At 36.0% G+C, this 22145-nt stretch overlaps 2 protein-coding genes across 3 annotated transcripts; both read right to left on the bottom strand.

Moving 5' to 3' along the window:
- Nucleotides 1–1729: 1729 nt before the first annotated feature.
- Nucleotides 1730–4232, bottom strand: nmrk1 (nicotinamide riboside kinase 1). Its single transcript, XM_016533377.1, has 8 exons — nt 4029–4232; nt 3856–3946; nt 3713–3761; nt 3414–3579; nt 2478–2549; nt 2279–2385; nt 2089–2185; nt 1730–2003 (listed from the first exon to the last, which is right to left on the bottom strand). The coding sequence occupies exons 1-7, from the start codon at nt 4055–4057 to the stop codon at nt 2097–2099; spliced, it is 603 nt and encodes a 200-aa protein (XP_016388863.1). The 5' UTR covers nt 4058–4232; the 3' UTR covers nt 1730–2003; nt 2089–2096.
- A 2195-nt stretch (nt 4233–6427) lies between these two features.
- LOC107724428 (uncharacterized) lies at nt 6428–12683 on the bottom strand. Of its 2 annotated transcripts, XM_016533355.1 has the most exons (12): nt 12413–12683; nt 12128–12329; nt 11763–11795; nt 10383–10582; nt 10210–10297; nt 9840–9875; nt 9680–9733; nt 8947–9180; nt 8214–8320; nt 7444–7609; nt 6647–6730; nt 6428–6567 (listed from the first exon to the last, which is right to left on the bottom strand). In XM_016533355.1, the coding sequence occupies exons 1-12, from the start codon at nt 12478–12480 to the stop codon at nt 6532–6534; spliced, it is 1308 nt and encodes a 435-aa protein (XP_016388841.1). In that variant the 5' UTR covers nt 12481–12683; the 3' UTR covers nt 6428–6531. The 2 variants fall into 2 exon arrangements, with proteins under 2 accessions (XP_016388841.1, XP_016388842.1); XM_016533356.1 differs by lacking the exon at nt 11763–11795.
- Nucleotides 12684–22145: the final 9462 nt, after the last annotated feature.

The following is a 22145-nucleotide window of genomic DNA, read 5'->3' as shown; positions in this document are numbered from 1 at the left end:
TCACTTGCTGAAGACAAAACTAAAGGCAGAAAGACCCACAAACAAACAACAACTGAAGTCAGCTGCAGAAAAGTCCTGGCAAAGCATCACAAGGAGGAAACCCAGTCTATGGTGATGTCCATGAGTTCCAGACTTAAGGCAGTCATTGCCTGCAAAGGATTCTCAATAAAATATTAAAAATAATTTTTTTTTTAATGATTATATTTATTTGTCCAATTACATTTGAGCCCCTGAAAATGAGGGGCTGTGTATAAAATGATTGTAATTCTTAAGCATTTTATGTTATATTTTTGTTCAACCCCTTGAATTAAAGCTTAAAGTCTGCACTTCAATTTTATCTTGATTGTTTCATTTTAATTCTATTCTGGTGGCATACAGAGCCAAAATTATGAAAATTGTGTCAGTGCCCAAATATATACGTATATATGGACCTAACATGTACATTGATTAATGTGAATAAAAGCCTAAATTAAATCTGTTTATCATATATATAAGTGATTGTGGCTATTCAGAAGACTTGGATTAAACCAATCAATTCAGATGGGATTACTTTTGCAATGTCTTTATTAACTTTTTGAAGCATCAAAATTTTGCTTGCATGGACTTTCAACGGAGGGACAGAAATCTCAGTTTTCATAAAAAATTTTCATTTGTGTTTCAAAAATGAATGAAAGTCTTATGGGTTTGGATGACACAGAGATGCAAACAGGTAAGGGGGGAAAAAGGTGAGAACCGGGGGCATGCTCCACATGGAATTTTTTTTTTTATATATATGTTTTACATGCTCGTTTGTAGTTAATTTAAGGTATTTTAAAAAATATTTTGTATTACCTTGTGTCCAAAACTGTAATATTTCACAAATAAATAAATAACATCTTGTTGCATCATTTTACAAAATTCAAGATTGAATATATCTGGTCAAAATCCCATGTTATAAAAGATGAAGTGCTATGCAGGCTATTTTAGACAATATTGGCTGATTAGACGGCAATGCTGACCTAAAATGCTAAATGTTTGCCCTCTCTCTCTCTTAACTGTTCCCATATCTCAGACCTCAAATACATAAAATATTACCCTTTTTAGACAGTTTACTAAAGAGTAAAGAAAATACTATACAAAACTCACTAGCAGTTGCCAAGTGGTTATCAGTCTTACTTTTCCAATACAAATAAGACCAGTCTACCTTTTCATAACTGAATATAAAAAGTTATGACCAGTCTGCAACCGGCCCGTTCTTTATTTACCCTTGTAAGATCACAAGTACCCTTGTAAGCCCTCCCCCCTAAAAACACTTTTTCATTGGATCTGAGCAAATATCATTGGCGACCTACTTTGATCTCAAGAAAGTGAGTTGCCACCTAAAGGTGAGGAGTTTGCATCTATGATAACATGAAGACAGAATTTTCATTTCTGAGTGAACTATCCTTTTAATTCTTGTTTATCAACCTTAATCTTTCATGAGTGTCAATAGAGAATAAATGAAGATTTTTGGCTTATTCTGCGCATTTAAAACAATCCCATTACGTCTCTAACATACTGCTCAGAGCAAATATTATAGGGATAAACGAAAGTACTTAATTCACTGAACACTTCACAAATATGTCTACATATTGTCTGGATATTTTACATGACATACTGTATACGTTGATATTCATCTGCTTAAGTCACATGAATTTTTCTGCTCCAAAACAGATGAATACATTTGTGCAAAAAATTCATTAAAAAAAAAAACATGTCTGTCATTGTTAATATTTACTGTGATGCAGTTTCATCAAGTGAAACTGTTCATAAACATGCTCTGCTCTGTTAATTCACTTATTTTGAGTATTAATGCACACGGTTTGATTGCCGTATGACAGTCACATAGCTTGAGGCAAATGCACTTTAACGAGGAAGTAATAAAATAGATATTAATGAATACTATGATGAACTTGATTTATTCATTTCATAGTATACTTGTGGAAAACAAGCAGCTGGAAATGTTGGTCCTCAAAATCTGGTAACTAAATTCAGACAGAGAAAGAAATTAATGAGTGTAAATGGCAAAATCATTTAAGTGTGCTGCAATATTACTGCTGAACTACTCACGTGACAACTCATCTCTGCGTAACCATAAGCATTGCCTGAATGTCTGCAAGAACAGTTGAGAGCAACATCTCGCTCTTCTGTGTGCCATCCAGAAACACTGTACAAAGTGCAAAGACCTCACTCACACAATTCACCACAATAGAAGTGATTTAAGTCACTGTGCTTATTGAGTGTTAAAATATTACAGTACCAATGTCATTTACAGTTTCTTCCATCGCTTTTCTGTTTTTCAAGTACATGGGCCAGACATAACCATCAAAGTAGCCTGGTGGATCCGGAGGCACATAGACTCGTGAGCTATCGATTAGAGAAAGGAAAAAGGTGACAGACTCAGTCAAAACATTGATGTTCATCAAACCAGACTCATCTAACAGGAGCCTCGTCCCTACCTTCTTCTCTCTTTACATATCTCATAAGGGATCTGCAGGAAGTACCTCTTGTTGAACAATGTATTTAGTGGCCTGGAAGTACAACATGGATCCATGAAAACATGTCAAGTGCTCCTGATGGTGCAATCCATATTCAAAGTCAAGCATGTTTAGGTGATCCAGAGGTCACTGATATTACTGTAATACCTCAACATCTTAACATACAGGATTCAGAGGATTGTTCAGTGATGATCTAAAACACTCCTCTTTGCTGTGACAACCAAAAGAGCAAACATAAATTAAAGGCCTATTAAAATTTGCATGAATAATATGATTGTAATTCTTTTAACTAACGATTATGCAAATAAACTGTCAATGTATCCGAGCATACATAATATAATGAAATTAAAGTTTAAAATGTGCACCAAGTACAGTTGAGCTTCCGTTTGGCATATTTAAATTGGTTTATGTATGTGCATTGATTGGTTTTAATGTCAAGTAAAGCCGAAATTAAATCTGTTCATCATGTAAAGTGATTGTGTCTCTTCAGAAGACTCATTGCTTGATTTATATTAATTACGTTTACAATGACTTTATGAACTTTTAAAGCATCAAAGTTTTGGTTTTGGTTTTACAGACCTTCAAAGGAGGGACAGAAATCTCTCAGGTTTAAAAAAAAAAAAATCTAAACTAATATCTGTGTTTCAAGGTTTGAAAAAAGTTATACAGGTTTGGAACGACAAGAGCGTGAGTCAATGACTACAGAATTTTCATTTCTGGGTGAACTATAATGTCACAACAAGTTTGTCATAAAAGATCTTTTGCATCTGATGAGGAGCAAGATAGGTAAGAGTTCTGTCCCATCTTGCCTTGCAATCATAACAACTGTACAAAAACTTTCTCCTGTATGACTTCCTCTTCATCTTACATAAAAGGTAGTCCGTTGAACAAAATTACCCATGATTAAAAATGAGGAATCCCTCCACTATAAGAACAAACACATTGGATGGCTCAGATGCTGTGGATTTCACTGAAGGATCACGAGACATCATGAAGCCCTGAGGATCCTCCTGCCATGAGCCAATGTCTGCCATCATCCTGTCCATGTGCAGGGAGTCCAAAGCTGCAGAGGAGTTTTGTAAAAAAAAATAAAAATAAAAAAGTTGCATGTTTTGCAAAACAGGACAACTGGCATGTTGAGAGACATTAAACATAGAAAAGCAAATCTAAGTATCAAATAACAGGACTGTTCTTACTGTCATATTGCTTAAAGCCACTGACATCAGCAGGGACCACGGAGTTATCCTGAGAAATAGACACAAATTAATATGAATTTGACTAACCGATCTACTGACACAGAGAATGACAACTAAATAAAAATATAAAGTGGGCGTAGTACCTTGAAAAAGTTGTCTTGAGAAATAACGAGGCTGTTATGCAGACGCTCCTGGAGGCTTTTACTCAGCGTGGTCTTTCCTCCATTTGTCATCCTGTCAATTCATGTACAATTCATATATGCTGGGACTGAACATGGGACAAAATTTTAAGTTTACACACGTTTAGTTTACTCACCCACCAATTCCTATGATTAATTTTCTCATTTTAAGTCAATACCGCAGTTTTTTTCAACGTGTGTTAACATTTCAACTTTTGCTAAGCAGCGGGAAGCATGCATTAAAGAGGATTGAGAACATGTTTGCCAGCGGTAAGTTAGTGGAGTGAGTAAGTGGACTTCAGATCAAGAAACTCCGTATGAGTGAGTGTATGGTGCAGCTCTTCTTCTTTCTTCACTTACAGATCAAAACTGCTCTATAGCGCTACCTGCAGCGCTGGGTCCTCACTGGAGTACAGACCGTTACATTCACAACCCGTTTCGGAAGTATTCAAAAGGATAGCTCACCCAAAAATAAAACTTCAGTCATTATTCAATCACCCTCATGTTGTTCAAACCTGTTTGACTTTTCTGCGAAACAACATTTTGAGAAATGTCTCAGTATTTTTTCTCCATACAATGGAAATCAATGGGTAATCAATTCTGCAAAAGAAAAAAAATTGCGCGTGCACGCAAGCACTCTCACACACACACACACACGTGTGTGTGTGTGTGTGTGTGTGTATACAGGTGCATCTAAAAAAAAATAGAATATCGTGAAAAATGTCCTTTTTTTGAAAGTGAAACTTTCTAGATTCATTACATGTATAGTAAAACATTTCAAACGTTTTTTTGTTTTGTTTTAATTTTGATGATTAGAGCTTACAGCTAAATATTAGAATATTTACATTTGAGTTTCATTAAATGACCATCCCTACAGTATAAATTCCAGGCCGTCCAACCTGACAGAACTGGAGAGGATTTGCAAGGAGGAATGGCAGAGGATCCCCAAAGCCAGGTGTGAAGAACTTGTTGCATCTTTCCCAAAAAGACTCATGGCTGTATTAGATCAAATGGGTGCTTCTACTAAATACTGAGCATTTTTCAGTTTTTCTTTTTTAATAAATCTGCAAAGATGTCAACAATTCTGTGTTTTTCTGTCAATATGGGGTGCTGTGTGTACATTAATGAGGACAAAAAATTAACTTAAATGATTTTAGCAAATGGCTGCAATATAACAAAGAGTGAAAAATTTAAGGGGGTCTGAATACTTTCCGTACCCACTGTATATACATTTCCCACACAAGAAAAAAGTCATAATGACAAAATGCTGGTTTTTAGGTGAACTATGCCTTTAAGGTTTTGAGCTATCTAGTTAATATATTGTAGATAACCCTTATAAATAAAAAAAACAGAGGGATGTGAACAGTTAAACTTCTCAGTGCCATTGGACTTTATATCAGCAATTTTGGACACCAATCATGTTGGAACTAATTGTATAATATGAACAAAAATGACAAACAAAAGAGATGAAACAAAATATTGCTTCTACAGTTTAAAAAATAATTTGTATTTCTTTATAATATTTGTACAAGGCAACAGTGCAAATTTGCTTCTCTATTTACAGTCTACTACAATTGTGGTCAAAATTTTACATACACTTTGCAGAATCTGCAAAATGTTAATTATTTTACCAAAATAAGAGGGATCATACAAATGCATGTTATTTTTTATTTATTACTAATCTGAATAAGATATTTCACATAAAAGACGTGTACATATAGTCCACAAGAGAAAATAATAGTTAACTTTATAAAAATGACCCCATTCAAATGTTTACTTCTTAATACTGTGTTGTTACCTGAATGATCCACAGCTGTGTTTTTTTTAGTGATAGTTGTTCATGAGTCCCTTGTTTGTCCTGAACAGTTAAACCGCCTGCTGTTCTTCAGAAAAATACTTCAGGTCCCACAAATTATTTGGTTTTCCAGCAACATTTGCATATTTGAACCTTTTCCAACAATTACTGCATGATTTTGAGATCCATCTTTTCACACTGAGGACAATTGAGGGACTCATATGCAACTACTACAGAAGGTTAAAATGCTCACTGATGCTCCAGAAGCAAAAACCATGCGTTAAGAGCCACGCGTTAATTTGAAGATCAGGGTAAATTTAACTTATTTTGTCTTCTGGGAAACAATTAAGTATCTTCTGTAGCTTCTGAAGGGCAGTACTAAATGAAAAAATATGATATTTAGGCAAAATAAGAAAAATGTCACATCTTCATTCTGTTCAAAAGTTTACACCCCCGGCTCTTAATGCATCGTGTTTCCTTCTGGAGCATCAGTGAGCGTTTGAACCTTCTGTAATAGTAATAGTTGTGTATGAATCCCTCAGTTCTCCTCCGAGTGAAAAGATGGATCTTAAAATTATAGAAAAACAGTGGGCAGTTGAACTGTTTAGGACAAACAAGGGACTCATGAACAACTATCACAAAAAAAAATAAAAATAAAACACAATAGTGTTTAATAGTGTTGTAACATTCAGGTAACAACACTTTTGAATGGGGTCATTTTTATTATTTTCTTTTTTTATTTCTCTTATTTCGTCTCATTTTGGTAAAATAATTACATTTTGCAGTACTGCAAAGTGTATGTGAAATTTTGAGGTCAAGTAAACGTGACAAAATGTTTAGTTTCTTTACTGGGAAAAAATGTGATCCTTCAGAGATTGCACCTGAAAAATAAGATGTAAAAAAAAATTATGCTCACTTACAATACCACAATCTAATTTCATCTTTATTCAGGACTCTTACCGAAGTGTCTGACACAGCTCCTAGATTGCTGGCATCAGTGGTTGGGATGACAAAAGAACTCAAGCGAACATCAGTAGCACTGTACTATAGTCCAAGCAAACAAAAAATAAGAAAGCCAGACTGCCATGAGTGTCAACTTACAGTACATTACAAACAAGGTTGGGAAAGTTACTTTTGAAATGTATTTCACTACAGATTACACTTTAAAAAGTAATTTGTAACTTTAATGGAATACAGTTATTGATTTTTTTTTAAATTTTAAATATGTAATTAAAGGGATAGTTCACCCAAAAATGAAAATTCTGTCATTAATTACTCACCCTCATGTCGTTCCAAACCCGTAAGACCTTCGATCAACTTCGGAACACAAATTAAGATATTTTTGATGCATTCCGAGAGCTTTCTGACCCTCCATAGACAGCAATGTAAGTACAATGATCAAGGTCCAGAGACGTAGCAAGGAGATCGGTAAAATAATCCATGTGATGTCAGGGGTTCAACCGTATACGCTGAACAGTATACACGGTTTACGTTCACTGACTGTCTATGGGAGGGTCAGAGAGCTCTCAGATTCCATCAAAAATATCTTAATTTGTGATCTGAAGATGAACGGAGGTCGTACGGGTTTAGAACGACATGAGTGTGAGTAATTAATGACAGAATTTTCATTTTTGGGTGAACTAACCCTTTAATATACATGTATTCTGTTACTCCCCAACCCTGATTTCAAATCATGTAATGATAGCTTAGTACATTCTTATGAAAGTATGTAAACTGTGAGGGACACTGTGACTTACAGGCAGTTCTCTGGGTGCGGATGAGAACGGCGGGTCACTGGCACACATGCGGGTGAAGGGTTTCTCTTTGGTAGTGGGGTGATTGGTGCAGCAGAGGCGCAGAGTAGCAGCAGGGAGGAGGATATGCCAGATGCTGCCGTGCTTTTTCACCAGCTCATCCAGCATCCTGAAATATACATAAAGTAATGCTGGACATGTAGAAACAATATATTTCCGCAATACAGATTTTCCTATTCACATGATTAAAAATGTAACTGATCATGAAACAGTTAAATGTCATCTCAGTTAAGAAGTAAATATTAGCATCAAAGGTGACATATCATGAAAATCAGACTTTTCCAGGTTTTAAGTTGAGAAAACGAGCACGTCTGATTTCGCTCCCTTGGTGACATGGCAAGGGATCTCATTATAATATTGCCGCCCCTTAATCTGTAAGTTTCCACCCACGGCGCCGTTATTGTGTTTTCGCAAGCGACAACGGTGAACCAGCTCTAATGCCATGGCGAAAGTTTGAGCAAAACATGCTAACTGTTCTGTCATTGGCTGCACAGACGAGCACCGAACACTATTTACAGTCCCAGCCTCAGAGGAGACGAGAGAGCAGTGGATTTATTGATTTATTCAGAGACTTATATTACATATTGTAAAAAGGGGCATAATATGTCTCCTTTAAATCGTGTAACATCACATACTGAATAAAGTTATCAAATTCAAAATAATTAATTGACAGCCGAGATAAATTGAGCAATAAATGCCTGAAGATGCCGTACTCATTTAGAAGTGATTCGGTGACCAAGTCCATGTAACCAGTTTGCCGGTGATGTATGACTAAGGCGCTTGAATTCAACCTCAGGCGATTCTTCAACTCACGATTAACCTAAAAAGAGCGAGAAGAAAAATGACATCCATTAATCCATGATATGAAACGCAGCTGTTTTTTCAAAGGAACTTCAAAAAGATTTCCAAGGGAAGTCCTACATACACTACTGTTCAAAAGTTTATGGTTGGTATGATTTTTTTAAGGTACAGAATTAAAAGTCTATTATGCTCACCAAGGCAAAAAAATATATAGTAAAAACAGTAATATTGTGAAATATTATTACAACTTAAAATAGGCTAACTGATTTCTATTTGAAAACATTTAAAAATGTAATTTATTCCTGTGACGACCAAACTGAATTATCAACATTACTCCAGTTTTCAGTGTCACACAATCCTTAAGACATCATTCTAACATGCTCAAAAAACTTTTCTTATTATCAATGATGAAAAACCGTTGTGTTGCCTAAGATTTTTGTGAAAGCTGTGATACATTTTTAAATGATTTTTTGATGAATAGATTAGTTTAAAAGAACAGCATTTATTTGAAATAGAAATCTTTTCTTTCGTGTCACTTTTGATCATTTTAACACGTTCTTGCTAAATAAAAGCATTAATTATTATTATTTTTTTTTTTAAATCTTACTGACCCCAAAGGTTTTGAAAGGAGTATGTGTCTCTTACTTCCATGAGGATCCGCCTGGGAAGCCGGGAGAGAATTCCGAGAGGGTATCCCTGCTGATTGATGACTTCAGCGAGACACTTGGCCACATCCTGACTGAGATTCTGAGTCAAAGGAAAAGCTTCCACCCATTTGGAATGGTAGTCAGTCAGGGTCATGATGTGCGTGTGCCGGTCTACTGTCGGAGAGAACGGGCCTCTAACATCCAGCCCAAGCCATTCCCACCTCTCTTTAACCTGAGGGAAGGCAGTGCAACAGTCTAATTCTGTTCTGTTATCTTTAAAGGCCTAACTATAACGATAACTATAGTGGCATCCACAGCAAGAGATGATAAAATATTAATATAAGTGCATGCTGCCTTATGTGATCTGCTAATTTAAATGGATTTTGATGTCAATGTTTTAGTTATTCTGAAAGTGGTTCCAACAATATAATTCCTCTTCATTTTCACCATTATAGTTTTGTTGTGGATTTCAGTATTCTCATAGAATTAGAATGTTCATTAAAACTTAGAAGAAAAGTGCAGAAAAATCAAGTGTTCTACCAAAAATTGCACTCAATCCTAAACAGTCTGGTGCAGTAGATAGCACCTGATAGGATATCTTGTCATCATATTTGTGTAATAACGTAATTCCCCAGAGACGTACTCGAAGTAAAAAATTCTGATGAAACCTAGCAGATACCTAGTGACAACAGTTGCATCACAGTTCTGATGTAAATCAGAAGAGGCCTTACCTCGATGATATGGGGTTTCATTTGTCCTAAAACTCCATAAGCCACATGCGGCATCTGATTAAGAGAATTATGTATTGATGAACAACACTTTCATAGTACTCTATTAGGAAATCTGCATTTAGGACTCTCTTTTATTCAACAGTACATCAAAGTTACTTACAATATTTAATTCCTCATCTCCAGCCCAGTGGATGTTCTGAAGGAAAAACAACAGTTCATTTGTGAACCACATTTTGGTGCATACACTCTTAAAAATAAAGGTGCTTCACGATGCCATAGAAGAACCTTTTTGTCTAAATGGTTCCATAAAGAACCTTTAACATCTGAAGAACCTTTCTGTTTCACAAAAAGTTCTTTGCGGCGAAAGAAGGTTCTTCAGATTATAAAAAGGTAAGAAAGAGATGGTTCTTTGTAGTACCAAAAATGGTTCTTCTATGGCATCGCTGTGAAGAACCTTTTAAGCGCCTTTATTTTTAAGAGTGTAGGAATGCGGGAAAAACAATTATGTGAAAAATGAAAATGTTAATTACACTGGGCAAACAATATCCACTGTGAAAGAAACTGGGTATAGTCATGCTTCTGTCGAGAGCTTCATCACCCAGGATGGTCCACGGTGGACTGAAAAAGCATGTGGAAAAACATACATTAAGTAAGAATAACAATTAAAACAGAATAACGCCACCACAGAAAAGCAGTTGCAGACCTTTTTTCCGGTTCTGTCAGTTGCTGTGTGGAAACGCTCTTTGGGTCTGTTCTCGTCTGGCTAGAACTACTTTTGGTAGTGTTCGGCTGTAAACTCTCTGTAGTTCTGTGCTCAGGCTTTTCTGAGTTAGACTTCTGCGAGGTTTCTGCTGTCACATCAGGTGCTGCTTGACCAGATGAATTTGAGTCGGCAACAATTCCCTTAAATTCCAAATGACCAGAAAAAGGGACATTTTAATGGCACATTTATATAATGAAAAGGAATTGTAGTAGTTAATTGCCTTAAGGCCCGTTCACACCAAGCACGATAACTATAAAGATAACGTTAACGAATCGTTATCTTTATCAAGAACAATAACTATAAAGATAACGATATTAGCGTCCACACCAGCGAACCATATCGTGTTTATTCTAAGCGCACATGCGTCTGCCGCTTTAAATTCTTGAGCTCGTTATAGCAGGATGGATTCTGCCTGGCTGTCAATTTTTTATCGTTCATCAGCTGGGAAAAAAAATCGTTTTGAAAGTGATTCCAACTATATCGTTTCTCTTTGTCTTTATCGTTATAGTTGTGGTGTGGACTCTGCTATTCTTTAATATTGAGAATGATTTTTAGAACTATATCTTTACCGTTACCTTTATGCGCCTCTGCCACTTTACATTTTTGAGCTCGTTACAGCAGGATGGATTCTGATTGGCTGTCAGTGTTTTATCGTTCATCAGCTGGGAAAAAAAATCGTTTTGAAAGTGATTCCAACTATATCGTTTCTCTTTGTCTTTATCGTTATAGTTGTGGTGTGGACTCTGCTATTCTTTAATATTGAGAACGATTTTTAGAACTATATCTTTACCGTTACCTTTATAGTTATCGTGCTTGGTGTGAACGGGCCTTTAGGTTGCATGATTTGTCAAGCCCTCCACAGAACACATACAATAAGCCCAACAAATTAATGGGGAAAAAAACTATTATTCAGACATTTCATAATTAATCATATTTGATGAGCTTTAGATTGCATTTAATAGATTACACTTGCAATAAAACATTTTGCAATTGTAATGTAAAAGATGCCTTTTTGCATGTTCGGACGGTTTTGTTGCATTTACACTATTTTGACCAGAAGGTGTCGCCAGATATTTGAGAGGTTCGATGATGCAGCATCAGTGTAGCCTTAAACTCTGTAATATATTTTATTATTTATGGTCTCATATTTCTGATCTATAACTTCACATTAAAACATAAATTTTATAAATTATTTCTGAAATTGTAACTTATCTCTAAGTGCATTTTTTAAATTATCTGTGTAAATACACCCTTTTGTGTGCAATCCAAAGAAATATTTCAGAATTGCAAAACGCATATAAAACAGTTTCTGTAACTCACCAAAGCTCTTCTGCTTCTAGGATTGATTTTAACCTGTAGGCAATAAAGTTTTAAAAAATGTGATGAAAAAAAGGATTACATTTAAATGGGTAGTTGACATAAAATTTCAAGCAGTTTCAGCACTGTATTGTGGTGGTCTGGCATAATATAATTAAACAAAAATTATTCTAAACTTGCTTTACTTCAAACTAATATTTTATTTGTACTTTTATGATTTAAAACGGTGAAAAACCTAAGAATTACCAGAGCATCCATTAAAACGTGTAAATTTTAACATAAAATATTGATATTTAAAAACAGTTCATAAACATGTATATTAAAAAACACCCAAGTACACTCCTATCATCACGTCAACTTTTACTCGCCTTTCTTTCTAGATATCGATTTGGGAATGAAAAAATGGTCGGCACAGCCCATGAATGAAGTCTTGTTCTCTTCCCATCTTCAATCAAACACTTCTTTTCAAAGTGGATGGAGCAGATTTTACTGTTTGGAGCAGGTTTCCAATCTTTCCATCTTAAATTGTTAAGCCACTTTTTCAGCAAGTTGGGGTCTTTCAGTGGGAATCTGAAATAAATCAAAATACGAGAACATAACTTAATACAGTCAGCCACATTTAGCACAATATAAAGTGAAACATTTGCACTTACTTGTGGAATGAGAGACTCTTGATCCTCGCAGTGTTTTTACAGTTATATGCACAACAACGATACACCATCGTGTTTGGAGGCTCAGCATTCAAATTATCTACCAGTTGTATATTTTTCTAATGGAGGGAGAGATTGTTTTATTTATCGTTATATTAGATTGTTTTATTTAGCGTTGTATTATATTTCAAAAGACGCTCGCAAACGAGCAAACAGACTTAACGCCAAAAACCAAAACAGCTCGGCTTCATCTGTGGTGTCCAGCTACGAGAACTGGAAACACAGCTATTGCCACCTACTGGCCAAAATGAGACTTCAGACATTTTGCTTGGCTGCAAGTTATCGCAAGACATCTGCACGATTTTCTCTTGGAAGCTGTTCCTTTTTAACTCAGATATTTTATTATTTGTAACATACATTATGGCTGTACATTTTAAAGGACATTCAGCATCAGTTATGCCATTACAGTTTGTGCACTTCAATGAAATGTGGCCTATTTCTTTTTTACACTTCCAAATGACAAAGACAGCAATATATTTTAAGAGAAAATATGTGACAATGCAATCATTGAAAAGAAAAGGTTCATTGTCATTATAGTTATTGTTGTTTATTATTTCATTTTTTCCAACCCCTTTTCATTAGCCTATTTTGTTTAATTATCAACTTACAAACAGATAATAAAAATAATAAACTATTCAGAGAACGCTATAAAGTAAGTGATTCTAATCAATCATTTAGCACACTGGTTATCAGCTTTAAACTGGAAACACCTCAAACAGCCTAAATGTGCTGTGTATTTGATCTAACAGAAATTGTGTAATTATTCTGTCATTTAAGGTTTTAAAGATTTAGAAAAAGATAATATCATTGAACAACATAGATGGTTTCGTGCATTCATTCATATGTTTGTGTAACCTTTGCAGCAGAAAATGTATTGTGTTTTAAATTAATTGTGTCGAACACAACAGAGGGCATAAACTTCTTGTAAACAAAGAAGAAATGTCTAACAAAAATAATAAATTTCAGAAAAAAATGTTCAGAAAAAGCAGCCAGTGTTCACACACTTATTGAATTTTCCATTTGTTCTATATTCAGAATAATTAGCTAATTAATCATTCATATTGCAAACCAGTTCAAGCAATTCAGTAAAAAGAAAAGGCTCAAAACACAAATCCACTCACAAATAAGATATCCTTGCCAGTTTCAATAAATATGAGCCTTTTTTTTTTTTTACCAATGCAATATTTTAGAACAGAACATAACCAGAAAATGCATATAAATTTCCTTTAAGCTTGTTAATTTTTACTGATTTTTTTTTTTTTATTTAAATTGCAAGTTTTACATGACCCATGGGAATCCAAAACTTCAAGAAAAAGAAAAAAAAGAATAATCTTAATATATACAAAACCCATCTTTACCTCCACTACAAGATCTCCTTCCCATAAGTCCAACAAAGATCTCCCCCTTGTTTCCTGAAAATGTATGTGAGATGCGGGATCTATTTAATCTAAGTTAATTCATGCACCAGTCCATCAATCAGCAAGCAGCCTAATGCACACAATGGCAAAAACCTACTTCTCTGGCCAGGTCGCACTGGCTGAGTGATTCCTAAAGAGAGAGAATAAACTAAAAACTCTCAAACAACTTAAACAACCTTAATAAAACAGATTTCTCATTTTTAATTCAAGGTGTATGAAACACTATAAAGTAACACTGGAGCAAGTTATCAAGTTTCACATGATAGCTATAAATTTGTTGATTTATTTTAGGCTAATTATAGTGCAGCCAAAGTCTTGAGTTAGAGAGAAGTGAAGACACTGTACCTGTGCTCCTGCTGCCCATTAATCCATGAAACTGCTGCGATTTGGATTGCTTCACCAGATCAGCAATGCGCATTAATATATCCGTTTCCCTTGGCTTCTCCTGACAAAGACAAATGAACGGCGTTTCATCTGATGCAGACAGTTTACTTGAATTTTTTTTTTTAACTATGTATTATTTAGCAAGTTACTGACACAGGTTAATAATGAAAAAAGTCAACCTGCAGGTTCTCCACGGTCCAGATATCCAACAACATGCACCTGTGCGTAAAGGACGAAAGCTAAAACCGATAGTTTAAAAAATGTCCATTACTTCAAGATATTTTAAGCTTTGTGTTTTGAATTTCAGCTCCCAGAAAATACAAAATTCTACTGTTTGCCGCAGATGCTTGGCCTATATAGAGATATCAGACACTATGCGCTCCTCCCATTCTCTCATATGTAGCTCATGAATCTCCAATTAGCCTAGGATATCTATCTTTTTTTAACCGCATGGGATAAAGATATTTAATAAGTTCAGTAAGAGGTTACATATATTTTCTGTCAGTATGCCTAGCTATATCTGCAACATTTGAGGCGCATGGGTTGCGTTCGTCTCGCGTAAGCAAAATTTAGGCTTCCCTAGCACAGTTAACAAGAGGGTTCTGTGATGAGTAAATCTGTAATCAAGCAATGCTCAATTTTTATCGATGCACCATCCAATTCTGAATCCAACAGCTTGAGCAGCGTCTTGTTGCTATGGTTAACCCACCTGTGACCGCATTCTAATTTCTAATCTAACATTTTGTAAAAACGACTACAACATACTTTTAACCTTTTTGCTTTTCAACATGTGCCATAGTGTCCAGTCTTGTTTCCTTTCCTTTCTGTCTGATTGCTTTGGACTTGATGCTGTGATGAATGCATTGCTTCCAGCACTGCAGTATAATATTTGTCCATGTATATGAGTTCAGCAGCTTGATGTTTAGGTCCTCACCCTAGTCAATCAGGACAGTTGAACTGGTGTTTCTGTTTCCATCTAATTTCCTTGCCTTATAAGAAAAAAAGGTCACAATGGGTTGATTTTCAATCTTGAGCAATAAATCTAAAAAATATCACAGTGTGTTCGGTGGTTCGTCAGCTTTGGTTTCATTCTTTCATGTCTAAGACAACTTCAAATTTTCCAGGTAGTGTGATTATACAAATACATCACATAAAGGGTTGTTTTATATGGAAAAGAGCCTGAAGAAACCTGAAGAGTCAAGACTGCAGACAAATCCTGTCTGCTATTATAATAGTATTTAGATTGAAGTATTTCTCACCAAATACACCAGTACTTTTTTGCAGACATGCACTTCAGAAAGGGAATTAAAACAAGTGGAAAGCACCATGAGAAGTATTGTTATCAAAAATCTAATTTATCTTTTGGTATCCAGAGGGCACACACACTGTTCACAAGTGTTGATTTGACACCTGTGGGATATATTTCCACCTCCTTCACCTCCTCATTGTCTTTGTAAGGATAGATAATGAATAAAACTCACCTTAAATGAATAAAGCATAAGAATTGTAAATCTATGCTCTCTACAGATCATATAAGAGAAAAGTACTTGAGCATTCTATTGCAACACCCTGGCAAATTACACTAATGCTGCATTTATACATCCTTTGTTCTTACTGGGATTTTGAAGACTTTCTACATAACATTTCCACAATATTCTTATTAAAACTTCATGTGTTTTCTTATAACTGCATTGATCCTTTTCACTTCAGTTTGAAAGCATATTCAAACATATATGTAATGTCATGTATCCTATTGCTTGTTCTCTGCTGTCTCTGATATCAGACAGCCTGCTGAAATCTCTCCATTTCCACTGTCATCCTCGTTGTTCACAGCGCTTGCCTTTGCAGGGTGTCAGCAGGGATTGGGTTTGCAGGTCTTGACGTGTTGATTGCTTCTTTATTCTGTCACTATATTTTTATGACACAGTAACTATGATCCCCTCCAGGGGCCGGTTGCATAAACTGCTTAGACTAGTCTTAAAAAGTTAGCCATCTAATTTGTTTTCTTCTAGACTGGTCATAACTGTTTAAAGTCAATAACAAAAATGTAGATTGGCCCAATTTTAATCAGAAAAGTGAGACTGATTATCTCTTGGCTAACTGCTAGTTGGTCAAACTAGTTCTAAAGACACAGTCTTAACATAGTGTCTATGTTTATACAACTGACCTCAGATTAAAGATATATCTAGTTTGAACAGCAGCTTTAACCAACAACTACAAAGTGGGAGCATATCAACAATCCTTATATTGAATGATAAATGCTTTCATTCCCCAGGATGGTTAAAATCTTTAAAAAATTATGGTTTTTAGTATGGTTTTCACTTTAAATATTATTACAACCAATATTTCATTTACATCATCTACTTACCCATACTACTGTATAATAGCTCACAAATATTTAATATACCATTCATTAATGCTTGTTTTTGAATGCATTCATTCAAAAGAAATCTCTACAACTGCTGATTATGATAATAATATTTTTGAAGATCCATTTGCATTATTTTAAGTGTAAATCTCGCCTTTTCACTAATGGTCTTCAAACCAGACAGTTTTTTGCAGTGATCAAGATTTACACACCAGTGACTCACACTGCTATTGCCCAAGCTCTCCACCAGAGATAGGCTATAATTTCATTCGCAGCCTTTGAATTTAATCTTACTGTTCATTTGTGGCTTCTTCAATTATTATCAATTATCTCATCATTAATGCTATTCTAACTGTCAAACACTCCCTATAGTGTTGCAGAGCCAGATTTTGTGTTTCAGCATCAAGTGATCAGCCCGTGGGCAGAGCGCCGTCTGATACTGAGAAAAAACACCTCTTCAGATCATTTTACTAGTCTATGTAGTAGGCTACACCCCATTACAGTATATACAGTATTTTAATATTGCTTTGTTCGCTGTTGATACTTTAGATACTGTGCACAAAGCAGTACCCTATGTCTCTATTGTCCTCATTTGATAAAATATAGTGACTCGCAATGGACAAATAAATCACCATTAGGAATTAATAAAGACGTTTTTTTGCTCTGCATAGTAGCTAAATATTCTCTTTAAGTGCATGATGGAAAGTAAGACTATTCTGGTCTTTACTGAACTTGTGGAAAATCCTTTTCTGGCTTCTTTAGCCAATCCAAGATTTTGGCTTCTTTAGCCACCCATAAACTGTCTGTGAATCATTTTGCATGTTCACATTTTAATAGCATTTGTGTGACTGTGGTTAGCTAAATCACAATTAGAAATATATAAATAGATTTTTTTATGATGTAGGTCTAACTTTATGGCTTTACGATAAAATGAAGCCAATGAATGACACCAGTAGAGGGCAGCACCACCCAACAACTTTTACAGAATGGGAACACATTTGTGAGGATAATGTGTTTTCTGTAATAGTATGCACATATTCACTTACGTACAGTTTATCAAGATACAAAGCGCGACTGAGTGATGCATTTGCACAGCCTATATTCTCTTTATCTGAGAAAAGGAGTGAAATCATTTAATCAGAGATGGCGACCAATAAGATTGAGTTTGTTTTTATTTGTTAGATTTATTTATTGTTTGTATTTAACTATTTTCAATTAACCTTACTATCAATTGAGTGGTAGTTGAATCATGAGTGCGAGATGTATAGTGAATCCACAGCCATAGGTTACGATTATTAATTTAACTAAAAGATTAAAAAAACAAACAAATTGAAACATTCCAATAAATTAAAAAAAATGAAAATTAAGTGACAAAAATAAATGTATAAAACCATTATTTTTTATAAAAGTGTATGATGTGGTATTTTAACCACATCTTAAAAGACTTTGAAAGAATATATTCTCACTAATATCTTATGCTTTTATAATTCGTTTACTACTATTTCCCATCTTCAAAATGAAGTCTTAAAAAGTATGCTATGTCTAACAAATCCATAATAAAAGTACTTTTTTGTACATTCTAAAAAAATTGTGAGGTGAATTATACATTAAAAAGCACAAAATAAAGAAAGACAGTGTACCATCATAAACTGTCAACAGTTGAAACAGTTTACTGCATTTCAAGTATGGACTTAGTTTTGAGAAATATGCTAACATAATGTTGAGAAAACCTTAGTTCAGCTTGAATACAGCAGGAGATCTAACTGACACAAGAGTGAAAAACAAAAGCACTGGAGGGTTTGTTCACAGTCATTATAAATCTATTACAGAACAGCTGGAGAGCTCTCTTTCAGCCATTACAAATCTATTACAGAACAGCTGGATGGTTAATTCCTAGCCTTCATAATAGTTTTACAGTGCAGCTGTTCTACTAAAATCACAGCTAGATGTTCTGGCTTTACAGTAAAAAGTCTTGCATTAAAAAATGAGATGTAAACAGGTCAATAACAAAAGCATTCAGTGCCTGACTGCTTAAAATACAGCTTTGTACTTTAAATTTAGCTGTTTTATTGTTACACAACAAAAAACTAATGTTACTTTTGTGTTTTACAAATTCACACACACACACACACACACACACGCACACACGCACACACACACGCACACACACACACACACTTGTATGATATGTAAATACTATATAAATACTGTATATATATATATACATTTATTAGGAAATATACTAAAAGTGTTCAAAATGAATACAAACATTTGAATAGTTTACAATACAGTGAATTCAGATATCAGTCACGATTTTCCCCTTAAATATCAAGAGAATTTGTCATGTTTTGCTTTTGTTGTATTAATAAATAATGTATCATATATTTTATTTAATGTTTATTTATTAATTTAAATTCAATTAAATTTCTATAGATTCTATTATTATTTTATAGGCGAAGGAAGGAAGGAAGGAAGGAAGGAAGGAAAGTTTCATTTTAACTTTAACTTTAAGCTTTTTTTTAAGGCTCAACTGAACTTGTTTAAACATACAAAAAAATCTTGACGTGGGATAGTGCCATGGAGCACACACTTCCAAACTCAGCTAAAGGAAAACAGGGTCTGATGGAATCGACAAACCTAAAACAAAGCATGCAGGATGTCAGATGATCACATAGTGAGAAAACAGATTGCATCAGGCTGAATTTTCACAAAAGAAAAGTCTGTTGCCGTTTTGGAATACTTTCCGGTAATGCAGCTGAATGGATCTCAGGCATTTTCCTTCCCTTTTTCACTCTTGAGGCTTTGGACCAGTAGACATACTGAAACAATCATCAGTTCCTATAGTCTCAGGGAGAGCCACTGGGGCCAAAGACGTGCCACAAATTCTCTAGAGAGTGCAGTGACTGTGTCCAAATGGATCACTGCAAAAATAAATAAATAATAATAATAATAAAAATTAATAAAAATAAAAGTAAAAATAAAACAAATTAAAGGTTTTTCCAGTATGCAAAAAATGTTTATTTTCTGAAAATACGTTGTGTCATAATTTAATTTAGACTTATTTTACAATCTTCAATTGAAATTCACTAAAATCATTTATAATTTAAGACAACATTTTTACTTTACAAATGGTACAAATGTTCACGGTTCAAAGGTTTGTGGTTGGTAAGATTTTGTAATGTCAAGTCTCTCATGCTTGAGTCTCAAGGCTGCATTACTTTGATTGTAAAAACAGTAATATTGTAAAATATTATTGCAATTTAAAAGCAACTATTTTCCCATATCCCATTATCAATGTTAAAAACAGATGTGCTGCTTAATATTTTTGTGGAAACTGTGATGCATTTTATTTAGGATTATTTGATGAATAGAAAGTTCAAAATAACAGCTTTTATTTAAAATAGAAATCCTTTATAAAATTATAGATGTGTTTACTGTTGTCAGGGAGTCTCTGGGTGCGTCCGAAATCGCATACTGCTTAGTAGGTACTACATTTTGAATTTGAACGTACTACTCGACCGTTAAAATAGTACGGTCTATATAGTATGAATGAGAGTAGTATGAATGGAATTCGGACGTACTACATCCGCCATGTTGATGTTGTCACGTGACATGCGTCTTCACAACAGCGCCAAAATCCTCTCACTACTGCGCAAACATCAGCAATGTTTCACGTAATTCTTACCGCTAATATGACGCCTCCTCTCCCGTGGCCTCATGGGATAGTAAAGTGTCCATCGTATGCATGCTACGGAATTCGGGCGGAAGTAGTAGGTCATCCGGGTACTTCTCGCCTACTGTTTTTCGAATACTATGAATTCGGACATACTACTCGCCTCGCATACTGTTTTCGCCTACTATATAGTATGGAAGTATGCGATTTCGGACGCAGCTTCAGTCACCACAGTCACCACAGTCATCAGCCCCAGTGCACACCAGATCCCAAACACCCGAATTCTGATTGCCCGCACATGTCTCAGCTCATTAGGCTCCCTGTATCACTGCACTCTCCCCACAGCCTCATCATCTGGTCTACCATTTGCATTGCCTTAGGCCCTGTCCACACGAACCGTTCGTCCACATGCAAAGGCAGGTCACTGAAACCGAACATTTTCGAAAACTCCTGCCAGGGTGAAGATTTTCAAAAACTTTGGTTACAGTGTTATCGTGTAGACAACGAAACCAGAGATTTTGACTTGTGACGTCGGAGCATGCGCTGTTATCTCCGCCTACTGAAAACTTTTTCAGGTTTCTGATTGGTCTACATGGCTTTACGGTTGAGATTATATCGCCACCTGTTGGTTTGGCATGCTCTTGACAGTGCTTCATAGCATGTGTTTGCGTTTTCATGTGGACGGAGATTTTTTTTTAAACGGAAGAAGGAAAAACTCAGTTTATAAAAATACCTGTGCACGTGTGGACATGGCCTTACTAGCCTGACTACTCACCAGTGTTTACTTACCCATAGATGCTCCTTCGCTCCACTGCTCCTCTTCTCCACCGCTCCCGTTCTCCACTGCTCCTTCGCTCCATTGGATCACCTGCAAGAGACAAGCTTCCATTACCCTCAGCTAAGAGAATTGAAATCCATTACTTCCTCGAATTACTCACCCTCTAACTGTTGCTTCTTAACCCTCTTGTCCGATTGTCAATAAACCTGTTGTTTTGAGAACTTACCTCTGTTTCTGGCCTGTTTGCTGACAGAAGACCACCTGAAAACATTCATCCAGCGGTGATGGATCCCCGGCACACAACGCCAGCGGACTGGCTGGAGGAGCTGGTCAATGCCATTCGTGCTTCCATCACTCCCATCACAACTCCTCAGTCTACCTCTGCCAGTCCCATGGCCCTTCCTGCTTCCTATTCGGGTGAGGCGGTTGAGTGTAGCGGTTTCCTGCTCCAAGTGGCCCTGTTTATTGAAAACAGGAACGGAACGAACCAAAGTGGTTTTCCTGATTTCACTCCTGACGGGCAGGGCGTTGCTGTGGGCCCGAGCTATCTGGAACGCTCAGAGCACCATCATTAACTCCTTTGACGCCTTCAGGAATCACACCACTGGAGTGCTGTCTGTTCCCGATCAACTCCTGTGGTTATGCCAGGGCACTTCTTCTACCAGTGATTACACGCACCAATTCCGCAAGCTGGCGGCAACTAGCGGTTGGAATGAGGCCGCTCTCCTTTCCGCCTACCGTCAAGGGTTGGAGCCGCGCTTTCGTGTGGAGATGGGGATTTATGATGACACTATGTGATTGGAGAGTTTCATGCAATGGGCAACGAGGATTTCCCAACGACTCTCTGCTTGCACACCCAAAGAAACCGCTCACCTTCCAACCTCACCCGCAGCCGGTCCTCAAGTACCAGAACCAATGCAAGTTGACTCGGCTCGTCTCTCACGCACGAAGCGTGCTCGCCGCCAGGGCGTTCGACCCCCACGTCCTGTGGTGAGTACCCTTCAGTTAGATCTTGACACTTCCACAGTTCCTAAACCACTCTCGGCCCCTGTTAA

This window comes from Sinocyclocheilus rhinocerous, unplaced genomic scaffold, assembly GCF_001515625.1.
Source record: "Sinocyclocheilus rhinocerous isolate Xijiao unplaced genomic scaffold, SAMN03320098_v1.1 scaffold485, whole genome shotgun sequence".
Classification (NCBI taxonomy): Eukaryota; Metazoa; Chordata; class Actinopteri; order Cypriniformes; family Cyprinidae; genus Sinocyclocheilus; species Sinocyclocheilus rhinocerous.
This window is presented reverse-complemented; position numbering and strand designations above follow the sequence as displayed.

Coding starts and splice junctions, on each gene's coding strand:
- nmrk1 (XM_016533377.1), bottom strand. CDS start 4,057: ATGAGAAAATTAATCATAGGAATTGGTGG. Junction 3,762..3,855: donor CTCAAGACAACTTTTTCAAG/GTACTACGCCCA, acceptor TCTATTTCTCAG/GATAACTCCGTGGTCCCTGC. Junction 2,386..2,477: donor ATATGTAAAGAGAGAAGAAG/GTAGGGACGAGG, acceptor TCTAATCGATAG/CTCACGAGTCTATGTGCCTC.
- LOC107724428 (XM_016533355.1), bottom strand. CDS start 12,480: ATGGTGTATCGTTGTTGTGCATATAACTGTAAAAACACTGCGAGGATC. Junction 10,298..10,382: donor CTGACAGAACCGGAAAAAAG/GTCTGCAACTGC, acceptor ATGCTTTTTCAG/TCCACCGTGGACCATCCTGG. Junction 6,731..7,443: donor CCGCACCCAGAGAACTGCCT/GTAAGTCACAGT, acceptor CTTGGACTATAG/TACAGTGCTACTGATGTTCG.